Here is a 17,751-nt window from a genome sequence, read left to right as displayed (position 1 = left end):
TCATCAGATGTTCTACTCTAATGTGGGGAAATTCCTTCCATATATTTCTGAAACACATACATCAGCACATAGAGTGATACAATTTTCACTTTACCAAAATTCCTCTTGGCAAGATTTGGCAATAGATTAAATAATCGGAAATCAGACTTAGGAAGGGCATAAGTCAAATAGCAAAGCAACAAACCACAATGTGACAGAAAACTGTTAAGACGCTACAAACAGTGCTTAGAAAAAGCCCCCAGGAGCCGCTTTTATTTCCTAAACTAGTTTAAGGAGCTATGAGGGAGAACTCAAAGGCGTATACAAAAATGTAGAGAACTTAAGAGTGTGTGTATTAATGTTTCAGTAACTTTACTATAATTACACAGACAAAAACAAGATACAATAGCGGGATGTTTCAGACTCACTTCATTTGAGTAATGTCAACGTCATTACACTCAGCAAAATGAAGCAGCACGTCACACAGCACAAAATGCTTCACAAAGTACAAAACTTGAAGAGAACCATGTCAATGGAAAACCCAAAACACATTTACAGTGATTTATACAAATTCAGTCCAATGGTACAATCAAAGATCCTCCTCGTGTCCTTAAAGCATGCTACGGCCGTGATTCTTTATATCCCTCCATTTACCATGAATTATTCACAGCATCTTATTTTCAGGTAATCACCCAAAACACTTGTCAGAGTAGCATTTTGCAAATTAAACCAATTCTAGCCTGTTTAGATCTTCCTATTTCTTTTCCTCTCAAACCTCACAATTATTCCCACCTTTTTAGTTTACAGCTGTGTGTGGTGTAACAATGTAGAAAATTCTGGTGTTTGCTGTCACTAAGGGGTGAAATGTGTCTTTCCCCCCTAAATCTTAATTTCCCACCAACTTAAACACACTAAGTGCTCTCATGTCCAGTCAACACTCACGCACCCCAACAAAGTGAAGGCACAGATTAATGAGAAGAGTTGAGTCGTCTACACGCCCAACTCATTAAAAGAAAATGGCTTCCTTCTACAACTCACAGGTGGATTACCATCACTCACTCAATGTTTTTAATGTTTACACGTTTTACTGCCACCTGCCAAAGTTTAGATATACTATGTGCCAGGGTTATACGCTGAATTAAAAGATGAGGCAGGAACTCTGTTAGTAAAGCTGGTCAAAAAAGGAACAAAGTGGGTTGTTGACCATCCAGCTCAATTTGTGTGTTGATCTTGAATGAGAAGCTGTTCCAGGTGGACCTTCTGGCCTCCTGAAGCCCTTTGTCACTTGTGTCCACTCTGACGGAGGGCTGCATGTGATTGTATGCAGGCAAATCATCGATAGCACCAAAGTTGGAGCAGCTCCTGTACCCCTTCACGGAGGTGGTGCTCATGCCCTCTCTTTACGCTTTAGCTTGGACGACTTCTTAACGGTTCCATTTTTGTTGAGCAGCTTCAACACCTTTTCTTTATGGTCCAGCACTTTCATCATGGTGTCTCTGGCCTCCGTCACCTGGTCCATAACCAGTTTACAACGCTGCATATTGCCCTAAAAACACATACGCAAACAATCTTTAAAATGCTGACAGAAGCCTAATTTGCTCATAAGTAGACAATCAAAATAGGCGCAGCAGGACGCAGCTAAGGGCCGGGATTCATACCACAGGCTCAGGACACAGAGGAAAACCATAGGAGCAGCACAGGATTACTGATCACAGCGTTACCTGTATGAGCTCATTAATTCGGTGAAGATCGTCATCGGCACCTGCTCTCTTCTTAGGAATAAGGCCTTCTTGAAGAGTGGAGAGTCGACTGTACACATCATGCTCCAAACTTGTCTAAAGAACAGAGATGAGAATTCAGTTGTCACAAGACATGCAAAATACCACCGAACTGTAATTTTACAACAGAAATAATGAGAAAATATTTACCTATTTTCTCAGCCCCTGTTCATCACTGACACAGTTCTATCGTGTAATACAGTCAGAGCAGAGCGCACTCACCAGTTGCCTGAGCTGTGCAGCACACAGGTGAATTTTCCAGCCTTGTGCTCGGCATGCCACTCCCCTCTGACTGGCCATGTCCTGTAAGGTGCTCTTCTTCTCTTCTGGAAGGAAAGCAACAAAACGGGCTACACTATTTGAGAGGTGCAACAATCACTCCCAACAGTTAAACTGGTGGGTGAAAGGAATATGATTGAGCATCTGCTGATGGGACAATTAATCCTGACCCCCCCAGAACCGATGCTCACCCACATATGTAAATGTAAAACATTCCCAATGTTCTTCACTTTTAAAAAGTTTCAAAAATACATGTATTTTCGCCTGTGACATCATACCTTTGACCCGGATGTCGCTGTATCTCTGGAAGTGGTGGTAGGCAGCTTTCCAGGGGTTCCGGTAATGTCGCAGAAGAGTGATAGGTGGTCGAGGCTTAACTGGTACATAACGTACTCCTTCCTCATCTGCGGGACCAGAACAAAATATTCAACGTCCAGCGCGCTATATTCTCACCATGTATGAGTTCTTCATTCGGAACTCACCGACATATTCCCTTGGTGGAGATTCCCGTCGTTCGGCGCGGCCAGTGATAGGCCTCCCTGTGGCCTTTTCTTCATCCGTACTGTTGGTCTCCACCATCTCGCTCTCCTCTGTAGAAATGACATGTTGTTGTTTTCTAGGCTTCTTTCTTGGAGAGGCCCCTGGAATGAGATCTCCAGCTGCAGGAGTGATCAGACTGGAGGTCTGGGTGGTGGAGGGGGCGGATGACAAATTTGCATTGGGATCTGAAAGACAACATTGATAATATGGATGTTTGTTTCACCCTCTTTTAACTTTAGAACAATTACTGTAGACCCAAATACGCCTCACCTGGCTGGGATGTGTCCATTGTTTCCACCTCCTGCTTTATTTTTAAATCCGGGCAGGTAGAGGTTGGCGCACAGGCTGCAGTGCTACTAGCTGCAGGCTGGGTGGGGGAGGCCACGGTGTTGGCCATTGAAGCTGCAACAGGGGGGGTTACAGCCATGGCTGCTGGCAGAGCAGACAGAACAGTTGACGGCTGAGATGGAGGTACAGGTCCTGGTGTGGCAAGTAGTGTGGGAATGGCTTGGGCGAGGTGCTGGGCATTTGATGAGAGCACCTGCTGCTCTCCTCCTTGTGAAGGCAGCGCTTCAACTGTAGCCATGACAGGAGGAGCCACTGCCATGTGCACTTCAGCTTTGGGTTTCACGCTAAGTGGAACGCGAAATGTTGGGTTACAAATTCATATTGCTGATATATAAACGCAGATGTAAGTGATAATGTCTATGTGACGGCGGGCTCACCCTGCAGGTCGGGGAGACCCCGGTCCTCTAACGCCGCTCTCAATTCTGCCACTGGGATCACTTGGCTGTGCAGGGATCAAGTTCTTGCGAACGCAACTGAAACAAAAAGACAGGAGGATTGTTTGGTGAACCACTCACGTGGCCATTTCAATGCTTTTCTTATATGATGCATACATCTGCTGTCAGTTTATGCTATAAAAAGAGACTACATCCTACAAGTGACTGTAATAATTTGCTAATAACTTTAGTACTACTGCAGAACAGTCATGAGAAGAATTTAAATACCCAATATTAAATCAATTCAGCAGCAAATATCTCTAAATATGAAAAACCCTTTTGGAAAAATGAGATCTTATAAGAACAGCCATCTCTAAAGAAAATGCATTCCGTTGGGCCAAATTTGGATTTTTCTTCCCAATTTTCCAGTAAACCCACCTCTCAATGGCAGGCTTCTTACGAAGAATGCTGGGTCGAGGGGAAGACACTAACGTGGGAGCCCCCCCTACTCCTTGGGCATGTGCCTGCACCATGGTACCTACGGGCTGGGTGGCGCTGAATGTGCTGGTGATGGGGTTTGCAACAAAGCCATCGGCCAAAACGACACCTGGGAGGAAAAACAACTGAATCACAAAAGAGCCCACGAATTGAGAAGAAAAAAAAATCCTGACAACAATATCCAGCAGATACCAGGTTTGGCTTCGGACTGAGCTTGTTGTTGCTGCTGAGTGACTAATGGCGTCTGCTGAATTCCTTGTGTGGTAATTGGTGCAGATGTGTGAAGTCCCTGCACTCCAATAGGTGCAGGCTGAATGCCCTGGGCAGCGATTGGCGCCGGCTGGATCCCTTGGGTGCTGATCTGTGCAGATTGAAGACCGATCCGATCCACTGCCATCAGCTGCATGTGGTTTAGGTGGACAGTGGTCGCTACACCGACTCCAGCCTGGGTGGGTAGCGCTGAACTCGGCGCTTGAGGAGTAACTAATAAAAAGAGGAAAAACAAACTTATTTCCTGTTTCACACACATATTGTGTCATATAGAACTATTTTGTCAATAGATTTTAAAATGTGATGTTAACATTTAAATACCTATCACTATGATCATTATGTTTAATTCAAATGTTTCGAATCAGCCATGTTAGTAGTGCTTACCAGGATACTGACGGATAGTTGATACAGTGCTGCTAATGGGGGTGTAGGTGTGTGTCAGGGGATATGATGAGGAGTATGCTGGCAGGAAATACTGGAACTGCACAGGCACGGAGGGCCTAAAAGCAAATTTGATGTCAAATCTCTTTAAAGTTCTACACAACAACCTCCTGTATAAAAGTGGTAGTGAATAGTCAACTTAAAGGAGATAGTCAACTTATAGACAGAAAAAATGCAGGAAACATTCTTTTTGTTCTCGAAGTAGGGGGGGGGGGGGGGAGGGAAAAAAATAAACAACTGTTCTGCTTCTCAGGGGCTCAACAGCTCAGCCGCTGCCAGAGGAAACTGAAGATACTACTGACACCTGACATCACTAAATACCCACTTAAGAAAGAGTTTCAGGAATAGGAAGAAGTGGTTACTAGTGATTACCTCAAAACTGAAAACAAACTGTATGGATAAAGGTGAATTCCTCATCAGGAATGAAAGAAACATGTCCTCACACGTGGGAGCAAAATGTCTATTGAAATAAATTGTTTATTTACTCTATACACTTATATACTGTTTACTGTTTATCGGGTATCAATTCTGAAGGCTTTCTTTGCCAATGTTTTACAATTTTTGCCCCAAACTGACAGATGAAAAGATTAAACATTAGGGACCTCTAGAGGGCATTCAGGACTGTCCAAATAAACATGTTTCAGGAAACCAAAATAAGTTGACAGAAATAACGGGTGCACCAACTTAACTCAATGTAATTGAGTTATTTTAATGTAATTAAATTACTTTTCTATAACAAGTATACTGCATATTCCACATCATTTTTTGTATCAGGCATATTCATAAAACTTTATTTTCCAACATATAGTGACAGGGATCAAAACATAAATGCCACAAAGACAAAAAAAACCACACATTTAAATGAATGAGCTGTGTCTATTTTGCTTTGTTTGATTAAATCATGTTTCATTGGTTGAAAATCATTTTTATGTCTTTGTGGCAATTAGGGTTTGAGCCTGTGTGATGGAAAATACAGTTTTTTGAAACTTGAATCATTACCTAGCAACATTTTCATTCACAAGCCAACACGTTGGCGCAGTGAAACTTCCTAAGTAAAAGAAACAGATAAAATGCTAAGATAGCCGATACCTGGCAGAGAGCCTAGCAGAGTAAATGTAATAATAAAGTCTGTTTTAAAAACACTGCCTTACTCTCCTCCTTATTTGCATTTCCCCACCCACACTGGTGACATGACCGATTTTCAATAATCAATGCTGCACTTACCGGTTGTCACTTCTTGTTTCCATGGTAACGGGATTAGGAGAAGAACGGTGACCTGGTATGGGTATAAGGTTTGTTCTCTCCCCAGGGTAGTCGGGCTGCACACGGGATGAGGAGTGGGCAATGGGCTGGGGAACTACTTTGGCTATGGACAACACAAAGTATTAAGAATAAGATGGTATAACATGCTGTTATGACAACACAATGTCTACCAAATGCGAAAAAAAAAAATCCTTACCAACAGGGATGGCAGAGGTGGTCGCTGCTGTAGCATGAGAGGAGTGTGATGCCATTGTCATGGTGACAATAGTATTACTTGTCATCTGGGTATGTGGTACACTGCCTAAAAACAAAACAAACAAAAAAAGATTTATATGTAGGTCAAAAACTTTGATTTTTTTGTAACAAAGAGCTAGATATCAACACAGGAAAGACCACTACCTATCGTGGTGGTTGAGGGTACTGTGTTCGTGGCAACAATCGGTGCCACGGTGGCTGCGGCCACTGGTGTGACAGGGCTGAAGATTGGCTTCTGTGAACAGAAATTAAGAACACCGATTTACATCACTGCACCGAATGACTTAAGTGTTGCCGATGGGACTCATCAGGGTGTATTAACCTGTGTCATGGTGTGTGTGGGCTGTGGTTTCTGAGCCCCGATTGCAGGGTGAGATGGCAGTGTGATCCGTGTGGCTGTGTCACGAGCTGTTTGAGACCTTTGAATGCTGACAGCAGCTGGAGGAGGGTGAATAGTCAGACCTGGACGCCTGAAAGAACACAGAGTTGTGTAAAGGAAAATTAGAACTAATGGCAAAAGCATGAAATAAAAATGTTCCTTTCAGTAAGAAGCATTAATCTATCCATTTTATTGTTTAAGTGTTTCTAAATGCAACTGTCAAAAACACCAAATCTTAGTGCAGGTTCTTAATTATTGCAATGCTTGGTGGGATGGGGAAAAATACATCAAATTTAAAGTAAATAAAATGATAAAAAGCCCTGCCTGTGCTTCATTTTATACAAAATCCTCCAAATATGGACAATATGGAAAATATTTGTGCACCACAAATTCATAGTCAGAGCATAGATTATATAATACAAAAATGGTAGGATTCATCTTTGAAGTTTCAATAATTCTGAGTACAGTAAACACAGTAGCAGTAATTTAATTGGACTGTTTTCTGTGTTTTAACTATTCTCCATTGATGGCAGAAAGATGCAATAAACTTTTCTTTTAGGCAGAACATTAATGCTGCATGTGCAGAAAATTATAGACTGATGTTTAAAAGGATTTCCTCTGCCCGTCCTAAACTGTGAATGAAACAATTTCTGAGATTTATGAACTCAACATACCGTTTAATATAACAATAACAGTTTAATATGATTAAAATTCTCCCATAGAGGAACATGGAAGACAGAAACAATAAAGCAGAAGCAGCCTGTCTCATGGAAGGACAGGGAAAAACACTGGTCATTATAGGCCACCCACTTTCCATAAAAGATAAGATAAACATACATAAACTGTTGAGAACCGACCTGCTCCACAAATCACAACAAAATCAATCAAGGGCCAGAAAGGGGGTCTGCACCACTTACATTTCATGCTGGTGTGGGGGAAGGTGTGTTTTTGCTGAGAATCACTTTAATAGAATTTGTCCTCATCAAGTATCCATGAGGTAAAAGAATGCTTACCCGTGTGCAACCTCAGAAGAGTGTGTAACTGTTGGGCTGATAACTGGGGACTGAGTCCGTGTTGCTGAAATGGGGGCCACCACAGTTGGAAGAACAGCTGTAGATGAAGTAACAGCAGGGCGAGACTGTGGACAACAGGTCATTACATTGTTATACATAATCAAAACACACTATCAACATTTTAGGATAAATGTTGATGATTAGCACCTGAATAGTCTGGTGAATTATGTGCTGCACCGTGGGTTGCCCAGGGCCTGTGCTTGCTCCGGTGGCTGGCCGCAAGACAGTTTTTGAGCTGGACATAACTGCTGCTGCAGCAGCTCCTGCGCAGGATGGTTTCATGGAGAAGAATGCATGACAAAAAGAAGTTGTTGAACAAACATAAAGACTGGCTAGTTTTCTTTAGAAACAAGGCATACCTCGGGGTAAATGGGATGTGAATGTCTGAGGAGGCACCGCAGGGGTCCCTATCTGCAAAGCAGGGGTGCCGCCTCTGATAATCTGAATGTTAGCTGGCATCAGATGGTGCAGGTTGCTGGAGTGGCCCTGAAGCCCAAAGACAGTACTCTAAACATTTAGTAATCCGTGGGAAAAACACAATGTAAAGTCGATGGCAGTACATATTCTTACCTGCTGACCACTGATAGTTGCCACAGGAATAGATGGGGTTGTAGTGCTGGTCTCTATAGTAACAGTTATGTGACCAGGCACCTTGGAGGGGATGGAGATATGACCTTGGTTGGAAGCTGGAGCTGGGGCAATAAGACGACTGGGCATAGGTGACTTCAAAACAGCCTTTAGAGAAAACAACACATTATAGTGTCTATACACATGAAAGAAGTAAAGATATTTTGAAAAGGTGCAATGCAAACACGTTCCAGTAAATTTTGATCAGAATTCTTAATAAAGTAAACTTAAGGGCTGTGCATCCACCTATAACATTTGAACTATTTGCTTTTGCTACTGTCCTAGTGGATGTTGTCAAAAGTTAGACACCTTTTGCTCTCATTTTCCAAATATTGGACAAGCTTTAACTGTCAGGGAAAAAAAGAAAACACATCACCTTCATTTGTCCATCAGTGAGAACAGCAGGCTGTCCCTGGGGTAGATGGACTGAGGGGGCAGCTACCGTCACAGGTGTTCCAGACTGGATAGGTACAGATTGTGGAGTAGCTTGCGGCTGGCCATGCGCCTGTACTTGTGGATAAGGTCTGACCACAATGGTTTCCTGTTTATCATCTCTGAATGCTAAAGTTCCCCCACCTCCAGCAGGTAGGTGATCGTGCGATCCCTGTTCAGCATCCCTGCTGCTCTCTGCATCCCCTAAGGAAACAATGGTTGTTTAAAATGTGTTTTCCGTGCCGTGCATTGGTCATGTTGTAATATTATTTTTTAAAACAATTCCAGTGAAAAGCCTACCTTGTGCATTTAAGGGCTGATTGACAGACACAAGGTTAGCGGCTGCGGTAGCTGCAGAAATCTGAGGCGTTCCCCCACTGGAAGCAGGCAGCCCGTGACGGGGAAATTGCTGGGAGCTCATTTTAGAAGCTTATGACCTGAATTAATATAAAAAGGTACAAAAAATGCCCAATGCAATACAATCGGAACGCTCAGAGAGGTTAAGCAACAGCATTTTGATAGATGTGTAACTACTGCAGCCTTAATCGGCGGTGCGAAGACATAAACTGGACGTGCAACACATGTAAAATGAATGCGACCAGTTTTGGAGCAACAAATGCTTCGACTATAGTCTGGTTAAGGAAAATAGGTGAAGTTCTTGGAAAAACAACTCAAATGAAGAGTTCCTACGTCTACATCGAAGGACAATAACAAGAACTGTTCAGCAAAACAACTCTGCCGTTGATAATTATCATGTAAGTGGACGTAGGATAATGATTTACATACCACATACAACAAAATACTACATATATATCCTGTCATCCAGATAATATTCGCCGCGCTGTGGGTTTGGTCAGTTTAAAACTAAAAGGCTACCTTGTTAGCCAGCCATCCTTGCTAACTTAGCAGCAAGCTAACGCTAGAATGGCTAACACTGTTGTCGTCTGCTTTGCTTCACCCTGAACTTTCCACCGCGCACTACGTAGGAAACGTTTTAGCCTGAAATAAGGAAAATGCTTTCACATACAAATAGTTATTACCGTATGGTGCAGTTACAAGGCAATGCTCCTTTTGTGGATTACAATTTTTCCATTCGTCTTTTCTTTTTTTCCAACAGGCAAGCCGGAAGAAGGTTCTACAGAAAGTCCGCCCTGGCACTACAACCCAGCAATCACGGAAGAGAGTGACAGACAACTGACCAATCAGAGTCCGGCACTATTTTAACCAACGACTGTGGACCAATAGCAGCTCACAAGGGGGGGGGGGCGCAACCGTTACGACCCGAGTCACGTGACCCGAGAACGCAACCGAGCTCACGACCCGGTGGCTTTTAAAATGGGTAGAAAAAGTCTTTGGAGGGGAACAAAGTTTCGGATGTATTTGCAAGTGTTTCAGTGTGGAGGTTACAAAATATAAAGAGATTATGGCTTGTGTCCACTCGGCTTGATGAACATCGCGCTTTGCACCATCTCCCGCTAAAGAAACTGATTGGCTGCAAAACATTACGCGCGAAGTGCTGCAATACATAAAATACAACACTAGATGGGCGTAGTAACAGTATCCAATGCACTTATTGTTCTTTCTGTCCTTTTGGTAGTTTTCATTTGCGCAAACTACTGAAAACAACCACAGAATCGCAGAATAAAAAGAAGGGGTAAGCAGTATTGAACACAAGCCACAAGATCTTCACCACCTTAATTAATAAACCTAAATATAGTTTCCAATTGTGCAGTTAATTTATTGGGGACATCACATCATACCTCAATCCAAATACCTAAATCCAAGTACTGTAGTTTGTAGATTCAGGTAGGTATGTGGTGTCAATTGAAAGAAGGAGCAGCCCTGTTAATGAAACCCTTGGAGGCCACAGTCCAGCTAATTAGTGTAGTTTAAAAAGCAATTCTTTTGGGTTTCCCTCCACTGATTTAAGACATTTCGCAGTTTAATTGGCTTTGAATTATTGCAAGAAAGGGGACATAAATAAAGTCAAATTACCTGTATTTCACAAATATTACATTACTTGCACAGGTAGAGTTTAAGCATGTTGTGTTGATCGTCACAGATGAATACAAAAGGAAAACAATCCCACAATGATTTATGAGGACTTAGAAAAAGGCAGATTTTTTCATATTATGAAATTTCATTTTGTTCCATTCATATTATATCTATTTATTATTATTATTATTATTATTATTATTATTATTATTATTATTATTATCACTTTTGAAGGTGAACATAATACCAGAGTTTCCTGCAATGGATAAATAAAGTTGTTCTGATTCAGTTTCACTTCCTGTGACCAGAATGGACCACTGTACACGTTTAATCTGGGAACTGGATGAAGATAAACTGGCTGCTCTAGTCTCTCAGTAAATACAGTAATACACAACTGATATAATATAATGTTCTTTTTGCTGTACACGTAAAATGCATGGCATTTCTTACTTGTGGTTATTTAACCGTTGTTTGTTTTTGCAACATGAACAATGCAATTTGATCACATACCTGTGTGACATGCATCCTGTACATTTGGACAACAGTTCAAAAGTGTTTCTGAAAGGAGAATCATTTGACTATGTGGACAGAAATGTTTGTATGAGAGGAGAATAAAGTATCAAAATGCGGTCATATTGAGGAGAAATACAGTTATATGAGAGAAAAAAATTATGAAGATATGAGTGATTTAGCTAAGACAATAAAAGTAATTCATGGTTGACAATGTGTTGCTAGAGAACCCGATGAACTCATTTTTTGAAAATAAGCTGAACTTGAAATTAAAGATGTTTTGACCTCAGCTGCTTATTGAAATGACGAGATGTTTACTTGAATACTAAGGATATTATTGATATCTTCAGTGGGGGGGGGGGTATATATAGATATATATCTGTACACAGTGAACCATAAAGGACTGTAATCTGTCACAGTCGAGATCCAGCCTGACAGCATGTGACTACATGTGGAGCAGGCTGAGCTAATTCGGGTGGGATCAGTTGGTCGCTACAGGGAAGACACAAATACAGCTTTCAGATGACTTACCACAATAAGCACATGAGACACTGATCCCACAGGCAGTGAAAACACACAAAAAAAGCATTTAATTCCAGAGGAATGAGGTAAAAGAATGAAATAAACACACATCAAGCTAGCGATCTGTATTGCAAGAGTTAATATCTTAATTTAATATGTTGATACATCACATTCTTTACACTTTCTGCTAGAATAAAAAACATAGTACATAAATGATTATTTTACAAATTTATATTACAAAAGAAAACCTGCCATTATTGACATTGTGTCACCCAACAACAGTAAAGAATTTGCATATGGATACCCGGACAAACAAAGAAACAACCCAAACAACAGAAGTTCTACACCAGATATCTACTGTATATATTCAACAGAGCATGTTGTCTCAGGCAGTGGTGTCTCCATATTTCAGTTCATGAATTTATTGGTAAGCTGCAAAATACTAGATTTAAGGGGGCCAACCATTTTTAAGCTTAAATGTGAAGCGTTACTGCGGCTTCAGTCACGATGTCTCGCTGTAGAGAAAGATGCATCAGTGTTTCAAGTCTCTGTCCATCACCGGTGTACTGGTGCCATCCAAGAATCTCACACAGCTTTTTTGGCAGGATGTTGCCATCTCATTCTTCTGGAGCTTGAAAAACCTTGATTGAAAACGAAGCGTAAGGGGACAGGATGGTTTACCTCATTCCTGCTGCCAGCTTCTCCATTGCAGCTTTGCGCTCTTCTGCTTTCTGCTGTGAGCGCCGCAACACGTTCCTCAGCTCCTGCAGGTGGTCCAGCGTTCCCACCAGCTCACCTTTCACTGTCTTCATCTGACTCTCCAGCATTTGTGTGTGATGCAGAGAATTCCTCCTGTAGCGTCGGCTGGAGCGCACTTTTTCCTCCAGGTCCTCCACTGCAATGATTGATCAAACGCACCTTCATACAGTACACGCCAGAAATGTGAGGCTACGAACTTCTCTTTATGATCCTTACCCATGTTCTCCTGGTAGCCTGTGCAGTCTAAAGTAGGTTCCCTCTTCTTTTCCATGAGACTCTTGGTCTGCTCCAGCATCTTCTCCATCTTGACTAGCTCAGCAGCTTTTGTGTCACTGTCGCGACGAAACTTCAGCAAGTCTTGCTCCCTCTGACCGAGCTCACTGTGATGCTTGCTCATGTTGAGGGGTAGTGCTCTGCGTAGAACAATTCGTACTTGACCGCGACGATCCCAAGCGATGTGCAGCAGACCGAGACAGGAGATGCCTTCTGATTCTGGAGCAAATGAACTGTGTTGATGGTCGAATATGGCTTTTTATAGATATTGCCCTCGCCACATTTGCAAGTCATATGCAAAGTCTGTTATAAGTCATGAGTCATGAGACTGGGTTCACAAAGCCTCAAGTGAAATGGATCATTTTATCCCAATTATTCAAGGTTGGAAAAGTACAAATCACCCATCAAGTTAACATGGAAAAACTCAAAAGGAGCAGCTGTACCAAAGTGCATTCCTTAAGACACTGATGCTGGACGTTATGCTGTTTTATTACAACTAATGACAGCATTTTCAACTCAGTTATTACTCACACAGAAAATATGCATCCCTGCCAGCTGTTGTATTTGTTTTTACTTTTTTAACAGCTGATGTAGTTGTGAGTTATGGCCATAGAACTACTGTTGAGCATGATTAAAGAGTTTTCAGCTGTTCGATGATTTAAACAGGCATGTTGATTGAATAAAGCTGCACTCAAAACATTGAAAAAAAGAATACCATGAAGTTTTCAAGTCCAAATCTAATCCCGACTGAATAATTACAGTGGATATAATTCATGACAACAAAATTACACAGCACAAATAGAAGGGAAATGGTATGTTGATGGCCTCAGTAGGGACATGGCTACAGACGGTGGCTCCCTTGCTCTGTCTAAAGGCCACTTTCACGCTGCACAAAAATAGCGCATCGTCCTGAGCACTGTGAAAGTGTTCTCGCGGCATTTTGTTTGTTCATCTACGTCCAAATTAGGTCGCCTGCAACATGAAAGCGCCCAGCGTCATCCAGCTAAATTACCCAAAGACGTCAAAGTAGCTGCCTGTCGCATTGATTTTTTCCCCACTGGACAGCCTGTGAACAAAGGCCGATTGTTCAGACTGACTGAAAATAATAGCACAGCCCCTGTGGTCATGGTTACAGTACGGTATTTAACAAGAAATGTTGGGGTTCCGGTTTGAGTAATTATTTCTTTCAGTAGGTGCTTTTTAAAACGTTAAGGACAGTTCTGTAAGACAGTTAACAATATACTGACTTCTTGTGCAACCTCAGTGTTTGCAACCACTGATGTAAAGATACTGCAGGATCAAAAGAAGAATCAGAATTTTCTTTGCTTTTGCCTGCTTTATTGTGCAAATTCAGATTACAAACAATTCAACAACAAAAAAAACAATAATTAAAAAGTAGAACAAGAACAAGCAAACCGAAAAAAACCAGTTTGAGGATCTATAAAAGGCTGCAGTGTTGCACTGTGAATGAATAGATCAGATATAATTATCAGTGATAAAGAAGCAATTGTACTTAGAAAAACCCAAACACATGCACATGTTCAAATACGTATACCTATAAAAATAGAATACACATACTAATGTCCTATATCTTCATGTGTTTACTCTATTGTTCTACATTAACACACTCAATTATCACTCAATACTTCTAATCATTGCTAAGTTATTACTGTACAAAACCTACAGTTGGTACTAATGTGACTGTTATCTGGATGTTCAAGCATCACCCAACAATCAATCCATTCATTTTTTTAAACAGAGTTTATGCCAGATGGAGGCAGCAAATTTCATTGTACAAGTGGCATGCAATGACAATAAAGGCATCTATTCGAATCAGGATCACGGGAGGTGATGGAGTATATCTCAGCAGTCACCAGGCGAGAAGCAGGAATCCACCCTGAGCGGGTCCACACGGTCACATGGGGGGAACTTCACAGAACCCAGTGTTCATGTTGTGGGACTACAGAACACAAGGCAAGAGATGGAATCATTGGAAACACTTTGAAGTCTGTAAGTATGGAGTCCAGGCCCCATTTCTAAGGGCTCGGTTTGCCTTGCCATCAGTAAGTCACAGTAAGCCAAGAGTGGTGAATGTTGGACGGCAGGGCTGCCCTTTATCACCAGTTCTGTTCATGTGTTTTATGGATGAAAATTCTAGGTATAGTCAGGCACTGGAAAGAGTCCATTTTGGGAACCACAGGGTTTCACCTCTGCTTTTTGCAGGTGATGCTGCCCTGTTGGCCTCATCAAGCTGGGACCTTCGGCATGTACTGGGGTGGTTTTCAGCCAAGTGTGAAGCAGCTGGGATGCAAATCAGCCCCTCCGAGAGCGGCTTGTCCTATCCGGGTTGGTTGAGAGGTCCTGCCTCAAGTGGAGACATACAGTAAGTGGAGTCATGTCGAGATCGACATCACAAGTGGGGGTGAGATTGACAGGCCTCTACAGTTGTGCAGTCGGTGTACTGGGCTGTTGCGGTGAAGTTGGAAGGCGAAGCTCTTGATTTACTCTTGATCACTCTCCCCTATGGTCATTAAATTTGGGTCGTGACTGAGAGGACAAGAATGTGGCCAAAATTAGTGTCCTTCGCATTGTAGCTGGGTGCATCCTTAGAGATTGGGCGACTCAGTCATCCAGGAGGAGCTTTCAACAGAGCCACTGTTCCCTGGCACTGAGAGGCATCAGCTGAGGTGACTCAGGTCTCTGTTTCAAATATCCCCTGGATGAATTCCCAGGGTGGTTTTCCAGGTATTTCCCATTGGCAGGAAAGCCCCGAGGTAGACCCAGGTCATGCTGGAGAGACTTTTCCACTAGTACCTACTCAGCAAGACTAAACTCAGCACAGTACACTTAAGAGGTTGTTCCACTCAGGGTACCAGGGCCGAGTGAGTACTCTTGTTAGCACCTTCTCAGCTGGGGCTCCAAGTGTGCCGCTTTACGCGTCTGCGATCATCCGTGGACCTGTAATACCGAGCATTTGCCAGAAGAGGGCGGGCTAGTAGCAGTTATTCCAGCACGCTCTCCCACCAAACATGGTTATAAGATTCCAACAAGAACGCCTCCACAGCCAATGTTAATGGGAACTAAAGTATTGCAAGGATTGTCTGTGTGTGTGTGTGTGTGTGTGTGTGTGTGTGTGTGTGTGTGTGTGTGTGTGTGTGTGTGTGTGTGTGTCAGTCAGTTCTGTCGCATGTTTTAATGGTACGAGTCTCAGTGTTGCTCTTTGCACTGCAGTTGTGCTGCTGAACTTATGTCAGCCTCAGCAAGGCTTTTGTTTGTTTGCTCTTTTTTCAGTTTTCATCTGCCCACTCGAAGAACCTCAAGGTGATCAGCCTTACATAATCGCAGGAAACCTTATTGGCATCCACTTCTCTGTTCTTGGCTTGCGTAACTCTCCAAAAGCAAAGCTCCTCTCAGCGAATCTGGTCTTTTGGGTGGATATCAGATTTGTTTGAAGCTACAATGAGACACATAAAATCTTTCTTCTCGTGCTGTTTCTAGAGACAAATTGTATTTGTGTTTTCCACAATTGTTATTTTTCATGAAATGTGATCAGGCATTTGGACATGTCTATTATGATGAATCATAATGTACACTAATGTGCTATATAACTGAGTGCCCATTACCTTTGGCATATTCCCTTGAGATACACTCTTCCAGTATTTATACTTCAGCAGCAAGAGGTCTCATATCTCCACCCCATATTCCAGTGTGGATGAAATCTAAAATCTAAATGGAAAGGACAATCAAACTTTCAAGCCTAAAGATGAGATTGAAAGAGATGTGATTTATAATAATATAATATTGTGATACCGTTCCAAATGGATCAAGAATGCTTTTGAGAATCACCACCAGGTTTTTCCAGCATCATCTGGGGTTGGTGCCAGGGTGGTTATTAATAAATGTATGCCGCCGCTAAGAAAAGACCCCGATACAAGAAAATGAGATGACAGATCTGTGGAGCTGTAAAGAGCAAGTGGCATAAGGAAATTCAACTGGACTTTCTTTAGTTTTTCCCAAGATGTTTTATCCAACAGACTTCTTCAGTTCTAAATTAACTGGACTAACTGGATTCATGCAAATGCCAACGGCCACCAACAACCACTAACGACAGCATTTCAGTAAACCAGCAAAGTATATATAACTCTGGGGTTCCCAGCCGTTAACTTAGAAATAGAGAAGCCTAGTTAGTTAGTTAGAAGAAGAAAATGGACAGAGGTTGGGGCTTGGGTGTGTCTGACAAGGGCTATAGACGACTGGGTCAGAGCCAAACTGAAGCTCACGTTCAGTGTTCCTGGGGTGCACAGCTGCAAACACCAGGCATTGTGATGCTGTGGACGATGTTTTCCTGGGACATCTTGGGCCCTGCCATCCACATGCATGGTGCATTATCATGGATCTACCTATAAGCACCCTTGGCTATGTTCTCTAGCTGCCACAAGGTAAAACATGTTCAGATAATGTTTGAGGAGCACAACCTCCAGTTTATTTGTATCTGCTTGTGACCTATTCATACCACAGCACACTGTCAAGATTTCAGAATCTTCAGAATTTCAATGTCAATTATTGCGTGATAAATGTCTTTGTATCATCATTTGTGTAAAAGAATCAGTTTCACTGCGTTGTGAGTTGACATAGGTTTGCCTATTGTTAGCTTCCTTTCAACGCTCAAGGTCCTTTGTGGTTGAGCGGTTGCTATGATTTGTCTTTCCTGTGGAAGGTATCTTGAGTGCGACTTTCCCGAAACAACAAATCGGGAATCACCGGGGGCCTCGGGAGGACATGTAAACCAAAGGGCAGATTTGTGGTTATAATTGTGTGTTTATTTCATGCTCACATGTTAGGACAGAACTTAGATTTTCATACCTGCTGTTTTTCATTGTGGCTCAGAATTACTGACTGGTAAATAGAAATGGGATTTTTCAAATTCAATATATATATATATAAAACTATAATTAAACTGTGAAAATGTACACCAAAACGTCTTAATCCAAAGCTAAAATATGTGGCTTGTCACCAGAAATGGCTTCAAGGAGCCATAGTGGATCTAAAAGAATTACCAATTCTACATTTATCGCCACTGTTTCATAAATAGGCTGCCGCTGAGTAACTGGGGAAAAGCTGGGTGGAACATTTTAGGAAGTGTAGCCCATCCTCCT

At 42.1% G+C, this 17,751-nt stretch overlaps 1 protein-coding gene across 1 annotated transcript; it reads right to left on the bottom strand.

Annotated features, from left to right (window-relative positions):
• Positions 1 to 225: 225 nt before the first annotated feature.
• Positions 226 to 9,722, bottom strand: sap130a (Sin3A-associated protein a). Its single transcript, XM_011614475.2, has 21 exons — positions 9,577 to 9,722; positions 8,837 to 8,973; positions 8,481 to 8,740; positions 8,048 to 8,212; positions 7,837 to 7,963; positions 7,625 to 7,740; positions 7,418 to 7,542; positions 6,348 to 6,495; positions 6,170 to 6,260; positions 5,967 to 6,071; positions 5,732 to 5,873; positions 4,451 to 4,566; positions 3,989 to 4,279; positions 3,737 to 3,905; positions 3,302 to 3,397; positions 2,847 to 3,208; positions 2,519 to 2,761; positions 2,315 to 2,440; positions 1,980 to 2,083; positions 1,701 to 1,814; positions 226 to 1,525 (listed from the first exon to the last, which is right to left on the bottom strand). The coding sequence occupies exons 2-21, from the start codon at positions 8,955 to 8,957 to the stop codon at positions 1,367 to 1,369; spliced, it is 3,180 nt and encodes a 1,059-aa protein (XP_011612777.2). The 5' UTR covers positions 8,958 to 8,973; positions 9,577 to 9,722; the 3' UTR covers positions 226 to 1,366.
• Positions 9,723 to 17,751: the final 8,029 nt, after the last annotated feature.

The sequence above is a fragment of the Takifugu rubripes genome, chromosome 20 (assembly GCF_901000725.2).
Source record: "Takifugu rubripes chromosome 20, fTakRub1.2, whole genome shotgun sequence".
Lineage (NCBI taxonomy): Eukaryota > Metazoa > Chordata > Actinopteri > Tetraodontiformes > Tetraodontidae > Takifugu > Takifugu rubripes.
This window is presented reverse-complemented; position numbering and strand designations above follow the sequence as displayed.